Raw genomic sequence first — 15,701 nt, forward strand, 5'->3', positions numbered from 1 at the left:
AAAGACATTTAAGGTCAATGGAATTCAATTCATTTTATTTCTATAGCGCCAATTCACAACACATCTCACAGCAGTTTACAGTTCACTAGATCATACAGTCAAATTGATTCAGTTTTCTATCCAAGGAAAACCAGTTTATTACATTGACTCTCGACTCCAAGGCAATCCCTCACACTAAGCATGCTTGTAGCGACAGTGAGAGGAAAAACTCCTTTATCAGGAAGAAACCTCCAGCAGAACCAGGCTCAGTGTGAGCGGCCATCTGCCGAGGCTGACTGGGGTTTAAGGAAACAGAAGCAGTGATACAAAAAGCAACTGTAAAAGGCAGCCCCGTCCAGGAAACACACAGCCAGGCAGGCAGATGAGCCAGCTCCCATGTCACAGGATGAAGAGTGCACATCCAGCCAGTCACAGTCAGAAACAGGACAACGCTGGAAAACAGGCCGATCATGAACATCTATAAACAAACGTGTTGATGGCAGCAGCTGATATTTCTCTCCAGGATGGAGCCACAGCCAAAAAGGAACAGACCAGATGAAGCTACTATGAGAAAAAGCAGAGAGAGCATAATGTTAGAGATTGAACTAACAGATTCTGCAGTGGGAGAATAGAGATAGAATGAAGCAGAATGATGAAAAAGGGGTCTATGTCCTCCACCAGTCTAAGCCTATAACAGCACAACTATAAAGATAGCTCAGGATAACCTGAGCCCTTCTAACTATAAGCTTTATCAAAAATGAAAGTTTTAAGCCTAGTCTTTAAAGTAGACAGGGTGTCTACCTCACAGACTAAAACTGGTAGTTGGTTCCACAGGAGAGGAGAATGATCTGCCTCCCATTCTACTTTTAGAAATTCTAGGAACCACTAGTAAACCTGCAGATTGAGAGCAAAGTTCTCTATTAGGAAAAAAAAAAAAAAACAAACAATCAGATCTTGGATACATGATGGAGCTTGGCCATTTAAGGCTTTATATGCGAAGAGAAATTTAAAAATTCCATTCTGGATTTAACAGGAAGAAAATGAATGGGAGGAGGATAGGAGCAATATGATCCCTTTAATTTCATCAGAACTCTGGCTGCAGCATTTTGCATCAGCTGAAGGCTTTTAACTACAGTTTGTCGACTTGATAGTAAAGAATTACAATAATCCAGCCTTGAAGTAACAAATGCATGGACTAGTTTCTCAGCATCACCCTGGACAGGATATTTCTAATTACTGCAATATTCTGCAGATTAAAGGAAATTTTAGAAACTTCTTTGATATGCGATTTAAATGTCACTTCATTTGGATGGGCTTAAATTGATCTTATATAAAGTAAAAAAATCTTTGTTTTTGATGAGGACCTGTCTATTCTTTTTTAATTTCGAGTATCCATTCAAGATCGTTTTACTTCAAACCAAATACCAGCCTCTGACAGCAACGTTACTGTGGTGGACCTCTGCACCAGTTTAATTGACACTAAACACCTTTTTAACAAACAAAAAAAACACAAATCAAAACACAGACAATGAGCAATGCTTAAACACCTTTATTGTGCCCCATCTGAACATACTCCACAACTGTTAAGTAGCAGCAAACTTGGCAGACCACAATGAGGTAGACTTTCAAAACTCTAAAAAGCAGCTGGGCTAAAGGACAACAAGCTCAGCATGACAAACCTTATGGATAAAGTAAAGACACATGGTCTTTGGCACACGGCTTCTGCATCTTTGTCCAACTGGAACAGGAAGGCAAAATGGAATAAGAAAGGAACAATTTATTTAAGGGGGGGGGGGGTCTACTCAAGCTCTGGACAGAGCCACCTCCAAGCTTGCACCTTAGTGGAAGTTCTTACATTCAACAGGAAAACAAGCAGCTGTTCAACCATAAGGCATGTCCCCTGCTGATGTACAAAAGTGATTAAAAACCACTGCCACCTCTCCACACGTGGAAATTAAAAAGTGCAAAAAAAAAAGAAACTTACAATTAAATCACTCCAGTCGCAACTGGATCCATCAAAGGTTCTAAAAGTGATGGCTCACATGTTGAGACGTATCCAGTAATACCGAAATACATTGAATAACCGGGTCAACAAAGCAAGTTAGTCATCCAACATTTTGTGCCCATTCAGCTGAAATTTGGGAGGGCAAATTAAAAAAAAAAAAAAAAACCTGAAAATGTATGAGAAAAAAAAACTAAAAGGGGTGTTTTCCCCTTAAACAGCAACCTGGTAGAATTGTTCAAAAATTTTCCATGTCATGACTTAAAACCGTCTGTTTACAAACTAGTAAAAAACTGCGTAAAAATGTCTGAAATGCGACTGGTTAAATGAAGCCCAACATTCAACTCCCAAAAAGTAAGAAACACTGGTTGGCTTGCACAGGAAAACGGACGCCAACTGGGCTAAGGGGAGGGAGGAGTGGGGAAAAATAAAAATTTAAAGGCACTGTATGGCATTTGCCAGTGAATGGCAATGAGACTTGCGTGATTGCTCTTCACTATGCAATACATGTAAACAAAGGAAAAAAAAAAAAAAAAAAAAAAAAAGGAGGCATTTTCATTCACTTCTAAACTTTAGGCTGACTCTCCATCATCATGTGTGGCCACAAGTGTGAGAAAATGCTTTAAGTGTGAAGGGCCCCTTGTCTACTCCTAACAAGGTCGCTGTGCATAGTGCCACTGTGAACAGCAAAAATGTAGCAAGTGCAAAAGTGAACGTTTCCTACAGTGATATCCCCTGGTGGCGTGTCGTGGTGCCCTCCTACTGAAGGACATCCAGCACACGTGCTCTCCTCGGCAGGCAGCTGCACCCCACAGAGGGGTGCTCTTCCTCCAGCTCCACAGAGTGCCAGGACCGCTGGTTTAGCTGGAATCTCTGTTCTTCTGGTTGCGCATGAGGGGCCGGTGGTTGCTCAAGATGTCCATGGAGTGCTGCCAGTGCCAGCAGGAGCGACAGTAGTACTTGAAGCAGGCCTGGGGACAAGATGTATGTACTGAGCTGCATTGTCCAATTCAGGTACGCACAAAAAAAAAAAAGTCATTACTATGCAATACTTCGCATCGATTGAACCGCAATTCGATGCGAAGTATTTTTAAGGTCAAATTGTGTTTATTGCTGAGCTGATACTTTAACTATTTGGGAAACTGAAAGCTCTCTTCGCAAAGTACTATGAGATTTGCTGTCACCACAGACTATTGTTACTCGATGGCGGTGACTAATAAAGATGGCGCAGGCACTGAGCAGTAGGAGGAGTTTCGTGACTAACGGAGAACAAAAAGCAGTGATCTGTCCGAACAGTCAGTTTGTTATAAAGACCACCATTTAGTCCCTGCTGTACTAGGTGGACACAGTAAGCTTGTATGAGCCACGAGAACAGCACATTTTAAACAGGGCATGCACGAACAGAAATTGCTCTCGCATGTGCATTTTTAAAAAAATCCTCCACATTACCTTTAATCTGAGGACTGCTTCACTGCAACTTTTAGATTAGTCTCTGCTTCAACACATTCCTCTGGGATGAGCACCTCTTAACAGTAGTTTAGCCATTTGATTTAGACTTTTAAGTAGTGGCATATCTAAAAGCCAACAGCCATCAAGGATTTAAGTTTGAGACTCCTGGTTTAAGACAATCTGATGAGTTTTTATCTTTAGTTCAGATGTCGACTCACAGCTGGTTTTATGTTTGCCTGAGGCCAATATTGGCCAAATGCTACAAATCTAAAATAGACCAATGCTACTTTCACACCACATAATTCTATTAAATTTTCATCCCAAGTTAAAAAAGTGGCTTTATCGCTACAACAGCTGCAAAAAAGAACGAATATTCTGCTGCTGCTCGTTTCTCAATGTTGTTGGGCTGCAAGTTTTGTCGTTTGTGAGAACTGTGCTATTGGTCAGGCAGCATGAAGGAAAAACACTAAAATAAGATTTTAACGATTAGTGTTAAAACAATGATAGATTTTGAGGACTAAGTGGGACCTGGATCAAGTTAGACTTCAGTCTCTAGCCTGACCTCAGAACTAACCTCTGAGATCAGCTAATCTGGGATTCTACTACCTTAAAATATAAGGACTCTCCTACAACTATGATCTACTTAGTTTATTTGATACTAGGCAGAAAGCGGTGATGGGAATCCAGGAAAGGTCAATGAGCCGCGGTTTGAATGACGGCAGCATCCAGGACTTGAGGCAGGAACACAAAAAACCATTTACAGTCCGATCCTAAGGACTGTAAATGGACAAATTTAAGGGGGAAAAAAACCCTGCCATTTTCATTTAAGGGAAAGCAGCCATTTAATATTTTGACCAGTCAAATGGGGACATTTCAATTTGAATCAGGACATCTGGTTGGAGGAGCCTCCCTCTAAAGGCCACATCACTTCCATCTAGAAAGTGCTGCTGGCTGGTTTCACTGACCTGATCTCTGCAGAAGAAAGGTCCAGGCTGACGAAGGCAAACTTGACACATGGAGTCTTCCAGGTAGGGGTCAATCTGAACCTAAACAAAGACTCTACACTTAACCACTTTTGCAAAAAGTTTATTTCACCAATTCTTCACCTAAAAATTTTTCACTTCATTTTAAGGATTTTGGTAAACGTACCTTTTTTGTAAACTTTGGCGTTTTGATCTCCACAAACGCTGCGTACACGGCCTTCAGATAACTGCGCTGGTTGTTGAAGGTGACACGTCCAGAGCCTGCAAGAAGCAGATCCAAGAAGTTCAAAGCTAACAGCTCACATGCTGACAAACAGTGAAAGATGATTTCCCACTCTGTTACCTATGGGGTACTTGTGCTTGTCCGTGTCGATGCCAGCATACATGACCCCTCCGAACAAGTCGTTCATGATGCTGGCCAGCGCCTCAGCGTTCAGCATGCCATGCAGAGCACCGACAAACACCGTTTTACTGGGGTCCAGGCGCTGGGCAGGACAGCGCACATAGTTACTGTCAGAGATCACCCAGGGAATCACTTGTACCTGAAGCAGAAGAGACAGGAGTCAAGATGGCCTCCTCCTTAAGTTTAAGTTGTGACACTCATTCCAGAGCAAACAGAAAAGAGTCCTTTAAGGGGGCTGCACAGGAAAGACTTATTTGCCACTATAACATGACAACTGTGACTTGATGATCTCAGGAATATTGTTTGTGATGCCACTGCTAAAAAATGCAAGCAATTACTCCCGCTTTCCTGCCTCTTTTCAACCATTTGTATCCGATCCATTGTTTTAACAAGCCTCAGCCACTAGAATTACCATTAGGAATAAACATTAAAGACACTCTTATCGATCTCTACCAGAAGTTTGATGCATTTTCACATCTCAAACATCCCATCTAATGCTGCTTGTACTACCGTATGACAAACTACACAGCTTTTAAAGACCTCAACTTATCAAATCTTTTAGAATGTTTTCTGCCCTTACAGAAAAACTGCTAGTTTTATTTCTAGAAGAACTTTTTGTCTTGTTTATAACGGCAACAGAGGCTCGTTTTTCTGACAGTAGGCTGACAGGAAAGGAGAAATGAGAGTGGGGGAGAGACATGTTGCAAAGGACCACAGGCGGGATTTGAACCCGGGTCGACTGTGTCAACGACTAAGGCCTCCGTACATGGGTCGTGCGCACTAACCGCTGCCCCACCTGCACGCCCAGTTGTGCACTTTTAGAGGAAAGGACTGGTCATATTTAGAATTCAAACTTCTGAAAGTACTTACTGGTCAATAAATGATAAGCATTTTTTTTTATTAAGATACATTTTCATTTAAATGTGCTTTACTGAAGGCATACATGTTTGTCAAAGAACACTACTGCCACCTTCTGGTTTGTGCGATGCAGTATCGGCTGTTGATCAAGTCTCAAGTGCTGTATCTGGTGTTTGTCACAACACGCTTTTATTCCAGTCATCTTGAAAACATTCTTCTTCCAAATGTTGGCTACATATTACGAGTTTTTTCTCTGGCCAGAAGTTTGATGGCAAATTCTCCCTCTTCAAGTTGGCAATGCAAAGACGAACCCGTCCGTGAAGGATCATGAATCGGAAAGGTGAAATACATTTTATTTTTTTTTCCCCTTCTACCTGATGTATTACAACATCCAACTGCCATGCACGTGGGCATTGTCAGTTTAACTATAGCTCTGGTGAATTTCAATGGTGAAGTCCTTTGGAAATCTTCAATAATTATTGTTGATTGCAGATGTGTCTAGTAGTTCCCATTGATTTTGCTTGTAAAGCAGGAGAACGGTGCTAGGCTTACCGCACAGTGACGTCACTGCCGGAAGATGCCAGGAGTGAGGTGTTACTATATTTGTGCAAAAATGACCACTCCCAGATTGATCATTAACAATAAATTCATTAAATCACCATGAACGTATTAGTTTTAGGTATAAATAATGACCTATTGATTATTCCTTGCTGACTGGACATCTCCTTTAAGAGGAACTGAAAAGAACATGCTAACTAGAATCAGTTCAGCAAGAACTCCTATTCACATTTAGGCTTTAAGCTGGTCTCACTCTGAAACGTTTCCCAACTGCTTTTGCAAAAAGTTTATTTTACAGATTTTTCACCAAAAATTTGTTCACTTTGTTAGGGATTTTGGTAAACGTACCTTTTTGTAAACTTTGGCGTTTTGATCTCCACAAACAAGGCTGTGTCCTTCAGATAACTGTGCAACCTCGCCAACATTAGACCTGACCAGTCATCCATAAATCTGCTTTCTATTAGTGTAACTGTGTTATAAACATTGATGCCATCTTAGCCATTTATCTTCAGATGGAAAAGGAGATTTTTAATAACCTGCAGCTCAATTTCACATGTTTTAAGAGTGAGGTACTTTAAAGGGGGTAGTAATGTTGTAATCTTGTTTTCCCATGCCTACATTATTCCACAGTAGAACAATCTATTGTAAATAAATTTGAGAATATGTTTATTAATATTAAAGTTAATCAGTTACGAACGCCTTCAGTTTTTAAATTTCATATATTTGGGCAATCCAAAACAGCTTTCAAATGAAAGGTGTATTACTTTAATTCAGCAGAGGGGCCAAATCCAGCCAACTCCAAGGGTAGCAGTTTTTCCAAAACTTGACTGCTCAGTCAAGTATCAGGGCTTTACACTTAATATAAAGATATTTAGTCCATGTCACGCTAGTGTGCACAATTATAAGCATTGCTTTGGATGCAGCATTTGGTAAGAAGTTTTCAATCATTAATACATCCTTTTCATCACCAGGATGTTTAATTATAGGACCTCGCTGCTGTAGAAGCTTAGCGCCCACTCAGAGGAAAACATTTAACTTAAATGATCTTTACAGAGGATCATGCATTTAAACATTGATAAACCACCAGATCTAAGGCTTCCTCTGGGTGAGAAAGATGTCAAAACGATATTTCTTGAACAGCAGAGCAATTAATGATTCTGAGCAAAATTCAGGCTTTAAGGCGGTTTAAATGCGCTTCTGTGGAAAAAAGTTCGAAGTGTTGCATCATGCCCATCAAGATCGAGGAAAACATAATTTAGCTTCTGTACAAACACATCAAACCAGAGCAAACTAGGCTTAAAATCTGCATGGTTTCTTCAATTAGGGCTTTGCATAAAACATTCAGCTTTGGTCGAACCAGCTAGAGCCAATAGTTAAAGCTTCCTTTTTCTTTAAAGAGTGGGATTAACTCAGACTGCGACAATCCAAAGTAGATTTAATTTGTAAGCTAACGACTCACAATGACTTGCTTTGCCTTTACTCACATCTTTGCATCGCATTCTGCGGCTGGACATCTTGAAGTAATACTCCCGGTTGTCCTCTGGGTGGAAAGGATCCTTGGAGCAGGCCTGCAGCAGAGCCCTCACAGACTTCTCATTTTCAAACACCAGGTAAACGTATCCTAGAAGACAAAGCAGCATTAGTTGACTAAATTGGGGATTTATATCATTTTAAAAAGGAAACAGCTGTCCATTTTACAAAACAGACTTTTTTAATTAAACAGGTTATTTGATGCACTTTGATTCTACGCTTTATCTGAACTATTAGTTTCAAGCATTTTGGTCATGAATTTTTAAAACAGTGTTGCACGTCTGAAACTCTGCGTTCACCCCCCCAACAGTGTTAGAACAGTTTAGATTTGCTGTAGCTTCTTTGGCATCTAAACTGGATAGATTTCCACTTCCGAACAATTACCAATTTCTTCCATCTGAAGAGTCAATTTTTTTTTGCCAAATCTATACAAAGATAGTTCCTGTAATTAGCATAAGACAAAGGGTATTAGGAACCACTGGTGTACAGGGTTTTAGCAGGCCAAAAACTAAATGAGCAAATTAGACGTTAACTGAAAAAGTTTCACAAAAATTGGATACATAATCTTGAATAAAAAATAAATTTAAAAAAAAAAGGGGCAAAAATGCTATTTTTTCTTAAAATTAAGCTGCATCATCAATACTACAAAGGATCACTAGGAGATACATTTTTAGCTGGATTTTTATTTTCATGCCCTCAAGTTAATCAGCTTTGAACAAAAGCACATTTATTCCTTTACTGTAAGATGGAATAGGGTTTACTTCTAGTTCACATGTACTAGCGGGGACAATAAGACTAAGATTACTGCCAACTAAAGGGCTAAAGAAAAAACTACACCCTTTCAGATTTGAAAATTGCATTTTTTTCCAAAATTGCATTTATCCTGCAGATGCAATAAATTGTCCAACATCAACAGGAACCTTGGTGACAAAAGTCTTCTAAAGATGAGTAATGTTAAGGATTTATCATTACTGTCAATACGACAATAAGACCAATAAGGCCTGACTTTTCTTAAACATTTGGAAGAAAGGTTCCTTGAATAGAAATCAAACTGTATTCATAGGCAAAATGGTAAAACACCATCTTATAAAGCATTATGCTTTTATAGGAGAGATAATTGGCAAGACAAAGTCACTAAAAACAAGAGGTAAAAGTAAAAAAAAAAAAAACATTTCAAGTATTTCATTTTTTTAGCTGAAGTCAAACTGAATATTTTGTTTAATCAATTATTGAGTCTTCCACAGTGGATGGGGTGAATAAATGACTAAATCAATTTTAAGGAAGGGTTGTATTTAGTAGCACCACTTTAACAAAAGTTAAAAGTTAAATTTACTACCTATTTTGTAATCCAGAGTTAAATAAAAAGCTTTGCTCATTCTTATTAGGAGAGGGAAAAAAAAAAAAAAAAAAAAAAAGCATGCAGAGAAAAAAAAAAAAAAAAAAAAAAAAAAAAAAAAAAAAGCATGCAGAGCTGAAATGAAGTAAAAAAAAAACAAGCAGAAAACAGAAAGAGCTCCCATCGTCTTTGCCCCTTTAAACAGTCTTTAGAATTTAAAGCTAAGGGTACAATTTTATAACTTTCCATTGTGATAATCTGAAGTGGTTTTATCAACTGGATTAACTTCATGAGAATCCTACTCAGCTCACCACCCATGTAGGTGTGTCTAAAGCCGGGCATACACTGTACGATTTTGCCCTTTTCAGGCAGATTCTCCAGAATTTTTCGTTCAGGCCGAGTTTCAGCCTGATTGTACGTAGTGTAGTTTACAGGGGGCAATCATCCTCTCAGGACCCCCTCCTGATCAGGAATCGGAAGAAAAATCAAACACGTTTCAAATTCAGTTGGGTGTCGTGAGGTGTTCGTGGACAAATCCTGCTGTTGAAGCAGAGCTAGGAGCTGATTTACCAGAACCTCGAGCACTGTGCATGTCTAAACAAGGGAGTTCCTCTTCCATATAGAAGAGTCCAACCAGCGCCATCTCTCGGTGCTCAGTCCGACCCAGTTTTTAAGACCTACAGTGTGAGCAGGTAGATCGTATCATAGCATCGGGTCGCAAAGTGTGAGAATATTCATCGTGAGCTGTGAACTTTTAAACCAAACCATTTCGTCATACAGTTTGAGCTGTAACTGCACGTAACGATTAAAAATATCGCAGTGTATGCCCGGCTTAAGACCAACCAGCAAACCGACTAGCATGCAGTGCGCTCACCACCTGTGTCCACCTTAAGACCAGGAGAAGGAATTAAAATGAGCCTACCAGTCTGTCATTACCTTTAGCCACATTACCTTTAGGAGGGCAGCGAGGGTGCTTTCCATCCTTACCTGGCCACTCCACAGTCAGAGGGCCATAGCCACTGAAGGTGGTGATCAGGCCAGCTGAAAGCAAGACGGCATTGAGAAAATGTTTTACTGTGCGAGGCGGAACAAAATATCTCATTTACATCAGGTTTCACCTCAATATCGAAATGATCATGTACATAAAAACTTTATATATATATATAATAATTGCCCCTGCAAATAAGATGTTTTAGGTGTATTATGAACACATTAAACTGGCACTCAGACTGCTCATCTAGTTTAATGTTAGTACAACTGTAGCTGTGTTAGGCTACTGTAAACTGTTCAAAGATTAACAATTAATCCTACTGCAGCCGTTACCCCAACAGAATATGGAAATTTTAGAAAAATATAGGCAAATATAAGGGTTAACTTTCAAGTAAAGACACACCTTCAGTGATGTCCCATGGCACGCCACCAAGAAAGACCTTACAGGAGTAAATGGGATCCTTGTTGTTTCTGGGAGGCAGCTGACCACTCCAGGTGAACGTGGCCTCATTCACAGCTGATGTGCAAAGAAATAAGGCTATGCAACAAGGTCTGATTGAATATTTAAAGCACACAGGGCAGTGATAAAAACCTGCAGCCTGCCGGTGCAGACGGGCCTCCCTCTCGATGCTGAACGCGTCATCCGACTGGTCCAGTACGTCTGAGCCTGGCCATGGGGAGCCGGTGCGCCAGCGGCGGGAAATTGTTGAAGAGGAGGGGCTGGCACTGGGCGGTGGAGTGAGAGGAGAGCTCGTGTCCTGGGGTTCCAGTCTTGAGCCCAGCCGCAGCAGGTCCTTCTGCATGTTGGACGTCACATAAGGCAGTGGAGGAGAAATCCGCAAAGTTGACTGCAGAGAAGGACGTCCAGAACATTTACAGACGATCGGATAAAGATTAGACGACTGCCATCGATCAATTTGGCAGATTAACATCTTAGATGTGTGAGAAAACGCTTTCCTACATTGCAGCCATCCAGTTTAATTCAACAGCTTTGTTGTAAGCTTTTAAATGATAGGAAAATCAATTTCTTAAGTATTGTGACAGCTTAAGCATTTTTTTTGCACCGACCTCATTTCTTCACCTAGACTGATTTTCATTTCAGAGGGGATCAGTAATAAACTTCAACTGTCAAAGCTTTATAAATTGTTCAGGTTTATAACCATTTAAGCCATTATACATCATGCAATTTTGGGAGGGGAGCTTAAGACTCCTCTACTTGGCTCCGACTCATTTAAAGCAGTGGTGGACAATTCCAGTTCCTGGGGGCTGGTACCCTGTAACTTTTAGATTCATCCTTGGTCCAACACCTAAATCAAATGACTGAGATACCTCCTCACCATGTAGTCAGTTCCTTCAGAGTCCTCTCAATCATCTAATTATTTGATTCAGGTGTGTTGAACTAAAGGCAGATCAAAACGATTGCTCACCCTTTATATAAAGTCAAATTACTGCCAAGCTTATTTCCTCCCCCCAAAGAATCTCCAAAGAAGAGGTCCCCTGAGTGCAATCAGCAATTCTGGTTGTGCTTTGGCAGCAATTATTCTGCCAATATGTCAAAGACTGAAGTCAAACCTCTGCTGTTTAAAAAGGAAGGACAAACTTCCTGCTGAGAACACAAGTACTAAGAACATTAAGGTTTAAGCTCAGGGACATTTATTTAAATGATCAAATAATGAGGTAACTGCAGCGTTGACAAGTCTTAACCCAAATCCTTCATGAAAATATTTTTCAGGAACACCCATTCTACTACTGAAGGTGAGATTTAAAGAGGAAGCTTCAACATTAAAACAAAGCATAACGTCCAAAATGAAAATATCAGCAGCGTGAAAATGCAGGAAATTGCTTCCTTCAAACCTTAAATCCTGTTTGTGCATTTGTTCTATAAATCGCTTTCTGATCAAATCTTTTTCACCCATTTGAGCAAATTTAAGCAACAAATTAAACTGATGAAAAAATCCCAGGTCTTACCAGCATGTCACAGAGGTGATCTGATCCAGAGCTAAACCCACTGGTCTCAGAGTCTTGGGGACTGCTGGAGCGAGAGTCCAAAAAGGAGCTGGAGTCCAGTCGGTTTGCCATGCGGGCCATTCCCGGGAACTTCTCCAGAAAGTCAGCAGTCATGCTCAGGGACTCTTGGGGCAGATAGCCTGGAGGCTTCCCGAGGATGCTACTGAAAGGATTGTTCAACATGCCCAGCACTGGTAGAGGAAACATTTACAGCGTTACCAAGAAAGCTAGTGTGTAGATATTTATTTGCAAGCAGTGCAATCTGAAGAAAATGGGACGTGCATGCTGACTCTACAGAGCAGTATTGATTCGTCAGCAAGCAAGCTGCAGTCGTTTCCAAAAGTTGCATCTTTCTTCCCTTAATGTATTTTGCAAATGAATTAAAAAGGCAGCTGTGCTGAATTCAAAGTTCCATTTTGATTTAGAACAGCAGATACTTAAGAACTACATTTAAAAAGCACTAATAAACCTACAGATCATCATCATAGCCACTTGGTTCTAAACACTGAACACTTCACCATTTGTTTCCAAGTACATTTCTGAAATAGAAAAGCTAAAAATGTAAATGCCAGATTTCTTCCAACAGCAGACCAGTTTAATGAGACTGCTCCAGTGCCACAGTTGGCCAGAGCTGATTTTATGGCTTGTTACCAAGGAGACCGAGCTGTAGGTACCATTCATCGTTACAGGCCCAGTTTGACCTCTCTAATCAGGGTCAGGCAGCTCTGATTCAACATCCGGCTCTTGAAGCTATGAAAGTAAAGATAATCATTACCTCAGAGGTGTTTATCGCTCATTAACATCCACCCTTAGAACTTTGAGAGTCCACTAAATATCCAAACACCACATTTTAAGTATGGCTAACAGGTAATCAAGTTCAATATATATTAACATCACTGAGGTGATCAAAATGAAAACAGCTCGATGGGCTTGTTTGAAAATATGCTTGCTACAGACGCAGCAAAGCAAAACTGCCTCATCATCCTTAGCAATGCCCCAGCTTGCTCCCTCACACAGAACCATGACAAGTATTACTGTGCACAAAATAAAAAAAAAAAATGTGCATCAAGTTTGAGGAAACAAAATCTGCTGAAAACATGGAGCACTTACTGGAGTTAGAGCTGCTCTGAACCTGGGTTGATGGAGAATGAGAGTCCGCCTCCTGGCTGCTCCACGGTCTATCCCAGCTGGACAGCCGGAGCGACTGCAGTCCAAGGCCGAGGTCTGTGACATCCGAAGAGCCCCGGGATATGGGGATGTCCTGGGAGCTGGGTATGCTGCCACAGTTGGGAAAAAGCATCCTCCTGCTGCCCACAGCAGCCAGCTCCGACTCTTTAGATCGGAGATCCAGTTAGCAAACAAAAGAAGAAAGAAGCCTTAGCGGAAAGGTCAGTCTGCTTCACAAAGGAAAGGAAAAAAGGAAAGATCAAGAAGAGAAACTAAAACACAAACTTCCCTTATCACGCCTCCCCTACACTGGATGGTGGCGGAGCTAACCTGCTGCCTCTGTGCCTGCCATGCATCTCCATCCGCATCACTAGCAGCATGTGACATGGCTGTTGATGCACTCGCACACCCCTTCTAATGACATCAGCTTCACCCTCCTCCACCTTCCCCGCTTAACAACTGTGTAATGAGAAATCCCAGTCACAGCTATTGGTTTGTAGATTGAAGTACTCGCCTTGGAGGAGGCAAGGCAACAGCTGCCAGTGCCGTCGCTGCTGCCGCTTACTTGTTCTAGTCAGAGGCAGGAGGGGAGGGAGGCAGCGCTGAGTGAGTGACTCAGCAAACTTTAGAACCAAAGTACCAAACGTTCTAGATGCCCAGGGATTTTTCCCTCCCTTCCTTCATTCAATCAGTTTAATGAGTTTTCCTCATAAGAGGCAAAAGAAAAAAGTAAAAGCTATGGAAAGGCTGGTTGCATCAGAAGCAGCTGACTGATCAGATGTTCAGGATGGTGCAGACATGCGCTGCCAGCTCCTCTCCTCCCTCCCCACTACTGGAAAGCATCCAGCTGCCCGTTGCTCCCCCTGATTCAGCAAGAGGGCTCAGATGCACGGGCCTGGAGCCAATAAAAGGAGTTTAGCTCTGTTTGCACCACAACCTAATTTACTCACATAAGGTACTAAAAAAAACAAAAAAAAAACACATGCGACCCTCTGAGCTTTAGAAAACCAGAGTAACAATGCATTGAGCGCAGACACTGTTTTTAAGTTTATAAAATATGAACCACAACAAACTTCTTGCTTGGCACATACTTCTCCATGGGAGGAGAAAATACTGCTGCAGTGCTGCAGATCAGTGATTCAGCATGAATCAGCTGTTGACAACGTCATCAGTTTTTACACTAGAAGTGACAAAGTGAAACTTAATTCAGTTTTTCATTTGATGTTTATAGTTCAATTCAGTTTATATAGCGCAAATTCACAACACCCGTTATCTCAAGGCACTTTAACTACAGAGACAATTCAACCAGATCATAGTTTGGTCCAAAGTTTTCCCTCTAATGAACACCAGCTGATTGCTGTCGACTCAATGACTCGACAGCAATCCCCGAATTCAGGTTTGTGCTCAGTTACAAATGACGGATTCCAAATTCCTCCTTTTAAAATTCTGTTAGTCAATTGTAAGCAACTATCAAATACAATCATTGGGATACATTTTTACAAAATGCATGCATCCTATATTTTGTATTGGCAGCAACAACCTTTGGGGAAAAAAAAAAATTAGGCAACTACTAATGAAATAAAAATAATTCAGTTTGGCGCTAGTCTACATTCGAAAGTGTTCAGAAAATAAATTTGAATCCATATACAGTTGCTTTTGTTTTAGTAGTTGGAAGGTTATCAAATTTAAAGGTCAAAGCTTAAACCTTTTCAATGAGACTATAAAATTACTTTTTTTAAGAAGCCAGTAAAAGTGAAGATCAAGCTCAGCTTTGGAAAGTTTGTGTCAACTTGAAGCAAAAAGGTTTCAAGAAGCAATGGAGAAGTTACCACATCCTTTTGGACAGGCAAGTCAAGTGTTTGCAAATCCTAATTGAATGCACTGGCAACCAACATGTTAACTGTACACTTATAAGTCTTTAAGGAGAGCAGGGGAGTAAAAGGAGGCCACTTAAGCTGGGTGTACACTGTGCAATTTTCCCAGTCGCTGCACGCAGCTACTGCTCACAGCTCACGATTTATGTTCGGCCAGACGCTCTGATGCGATCTACCTGCTCACACTGCACGACTAAAAACCACGTCAGACTCAGCTCCGCAGTTCATGCACATGAAGAATGGAAACAAGCTCCACCCCTCAATAACAGGAGTCGTTAGGTCGTTAAGGGGTGGAGCTGGTTTTCCAGTTTCAATGTGTACGTTTTCTAAGCCATTACAAGGCTTTGATGGGCTACTCCATAAAAGCCTGGAACTCAATGCCAATTCAGACACTTTGAATTGAAAAAGCTTCCTGGATGGGGTGTTAAACGTCTTTAAACTACGGGTGCCTGCGGTACCCGTAATTGTGCAGTCACGGTACCGCATGTGTGTAAAGCTGAGGCAAATCATCAAAAAACCAACAACATCGTCTCTTAACCAAAAGTTAAACGTGATTATTTACAAA

At 40.9% G+C, this 15,701-nt stretch overlaps 1 protein-coding gene across 1 annotated transcript; it reads right to left on the reverse strand.

Annotated features, from left to right (window-relative positions):
* Window positions 1-1,543: 1,543 nt before the first annotated feature.
* Window positions 1,544-13,818, reverse strand: cpeb1 (cytoplasmic polyadenylation element binding protein 1). Its single transcript, XM_015377548.1, has 10 exons — window positions 13,206-13,818; window positions 12,057-12,286; window positions 10,681-10,936; window positions 10,492-10,605; window positions 10,050-10,139; window positions 7,717-7,853; window positions 4,757-4,955; window positions 4,580-4,674; window positions 4,396-4,476; window positions 1,544-2,952 (listed from the first exon to the last, which is right to left on the reverse strand). The coding sequence occupies exons 1-10, from the start codon at window positions 13,393-13,395 to the stop codon at window positions 2,842-2,844; spliced, it is 1,503 nt and encodes a 500-aa protein (XP_015233034.1). The 5' UTR covers window positions 13,396-13,818; the 3' UTR covers window positions 1,544-2,841.
* Window positions 13,819-15,701: the final 1,883 nt, after the last annotated feature.

The sequence above is a fragment of the Cyprinodon variegatus genome, unplaced genomic scaffold (assembly GCF_000732505.1).
Source record: "Cyprinodon variegatus isolate N-32 unplaced genomic scaffold, C_variegatus-1.0 Scaffold156, whole genome shotgun sequence".
NCBI classification, from domain to species: Eukaryota; Metazoa; Chordata; class Actinopteri; order Cyprinodontiformes; family Cyprinodontidae; genus Cyprinodon; species Cyprinodon variegatus.

Coding starts and splice junctions, on each gene's coding strand:
- cpeb1 (XM_015377548.1), bottom strand. CDS start 13,395: ATGCTTTTTCCCAACTGTGGCAGCATACCCAGCTCCCAGGACATCCCC. Junction 12,287..13,205: donor TCAGAGCAGCTCTAACTCCA/GTAAGTGCTCCA, acceptor TTCCTCTACCAG/TGCTGGGCATGTTGAACAAT. Junction 10,606..10,680: donor TCTGCACCGGCAGGCTGCAG/GTTTTTATCACT, acceptor TTTGCACATCAG/CTGTGAATGAGGCCACGTTC.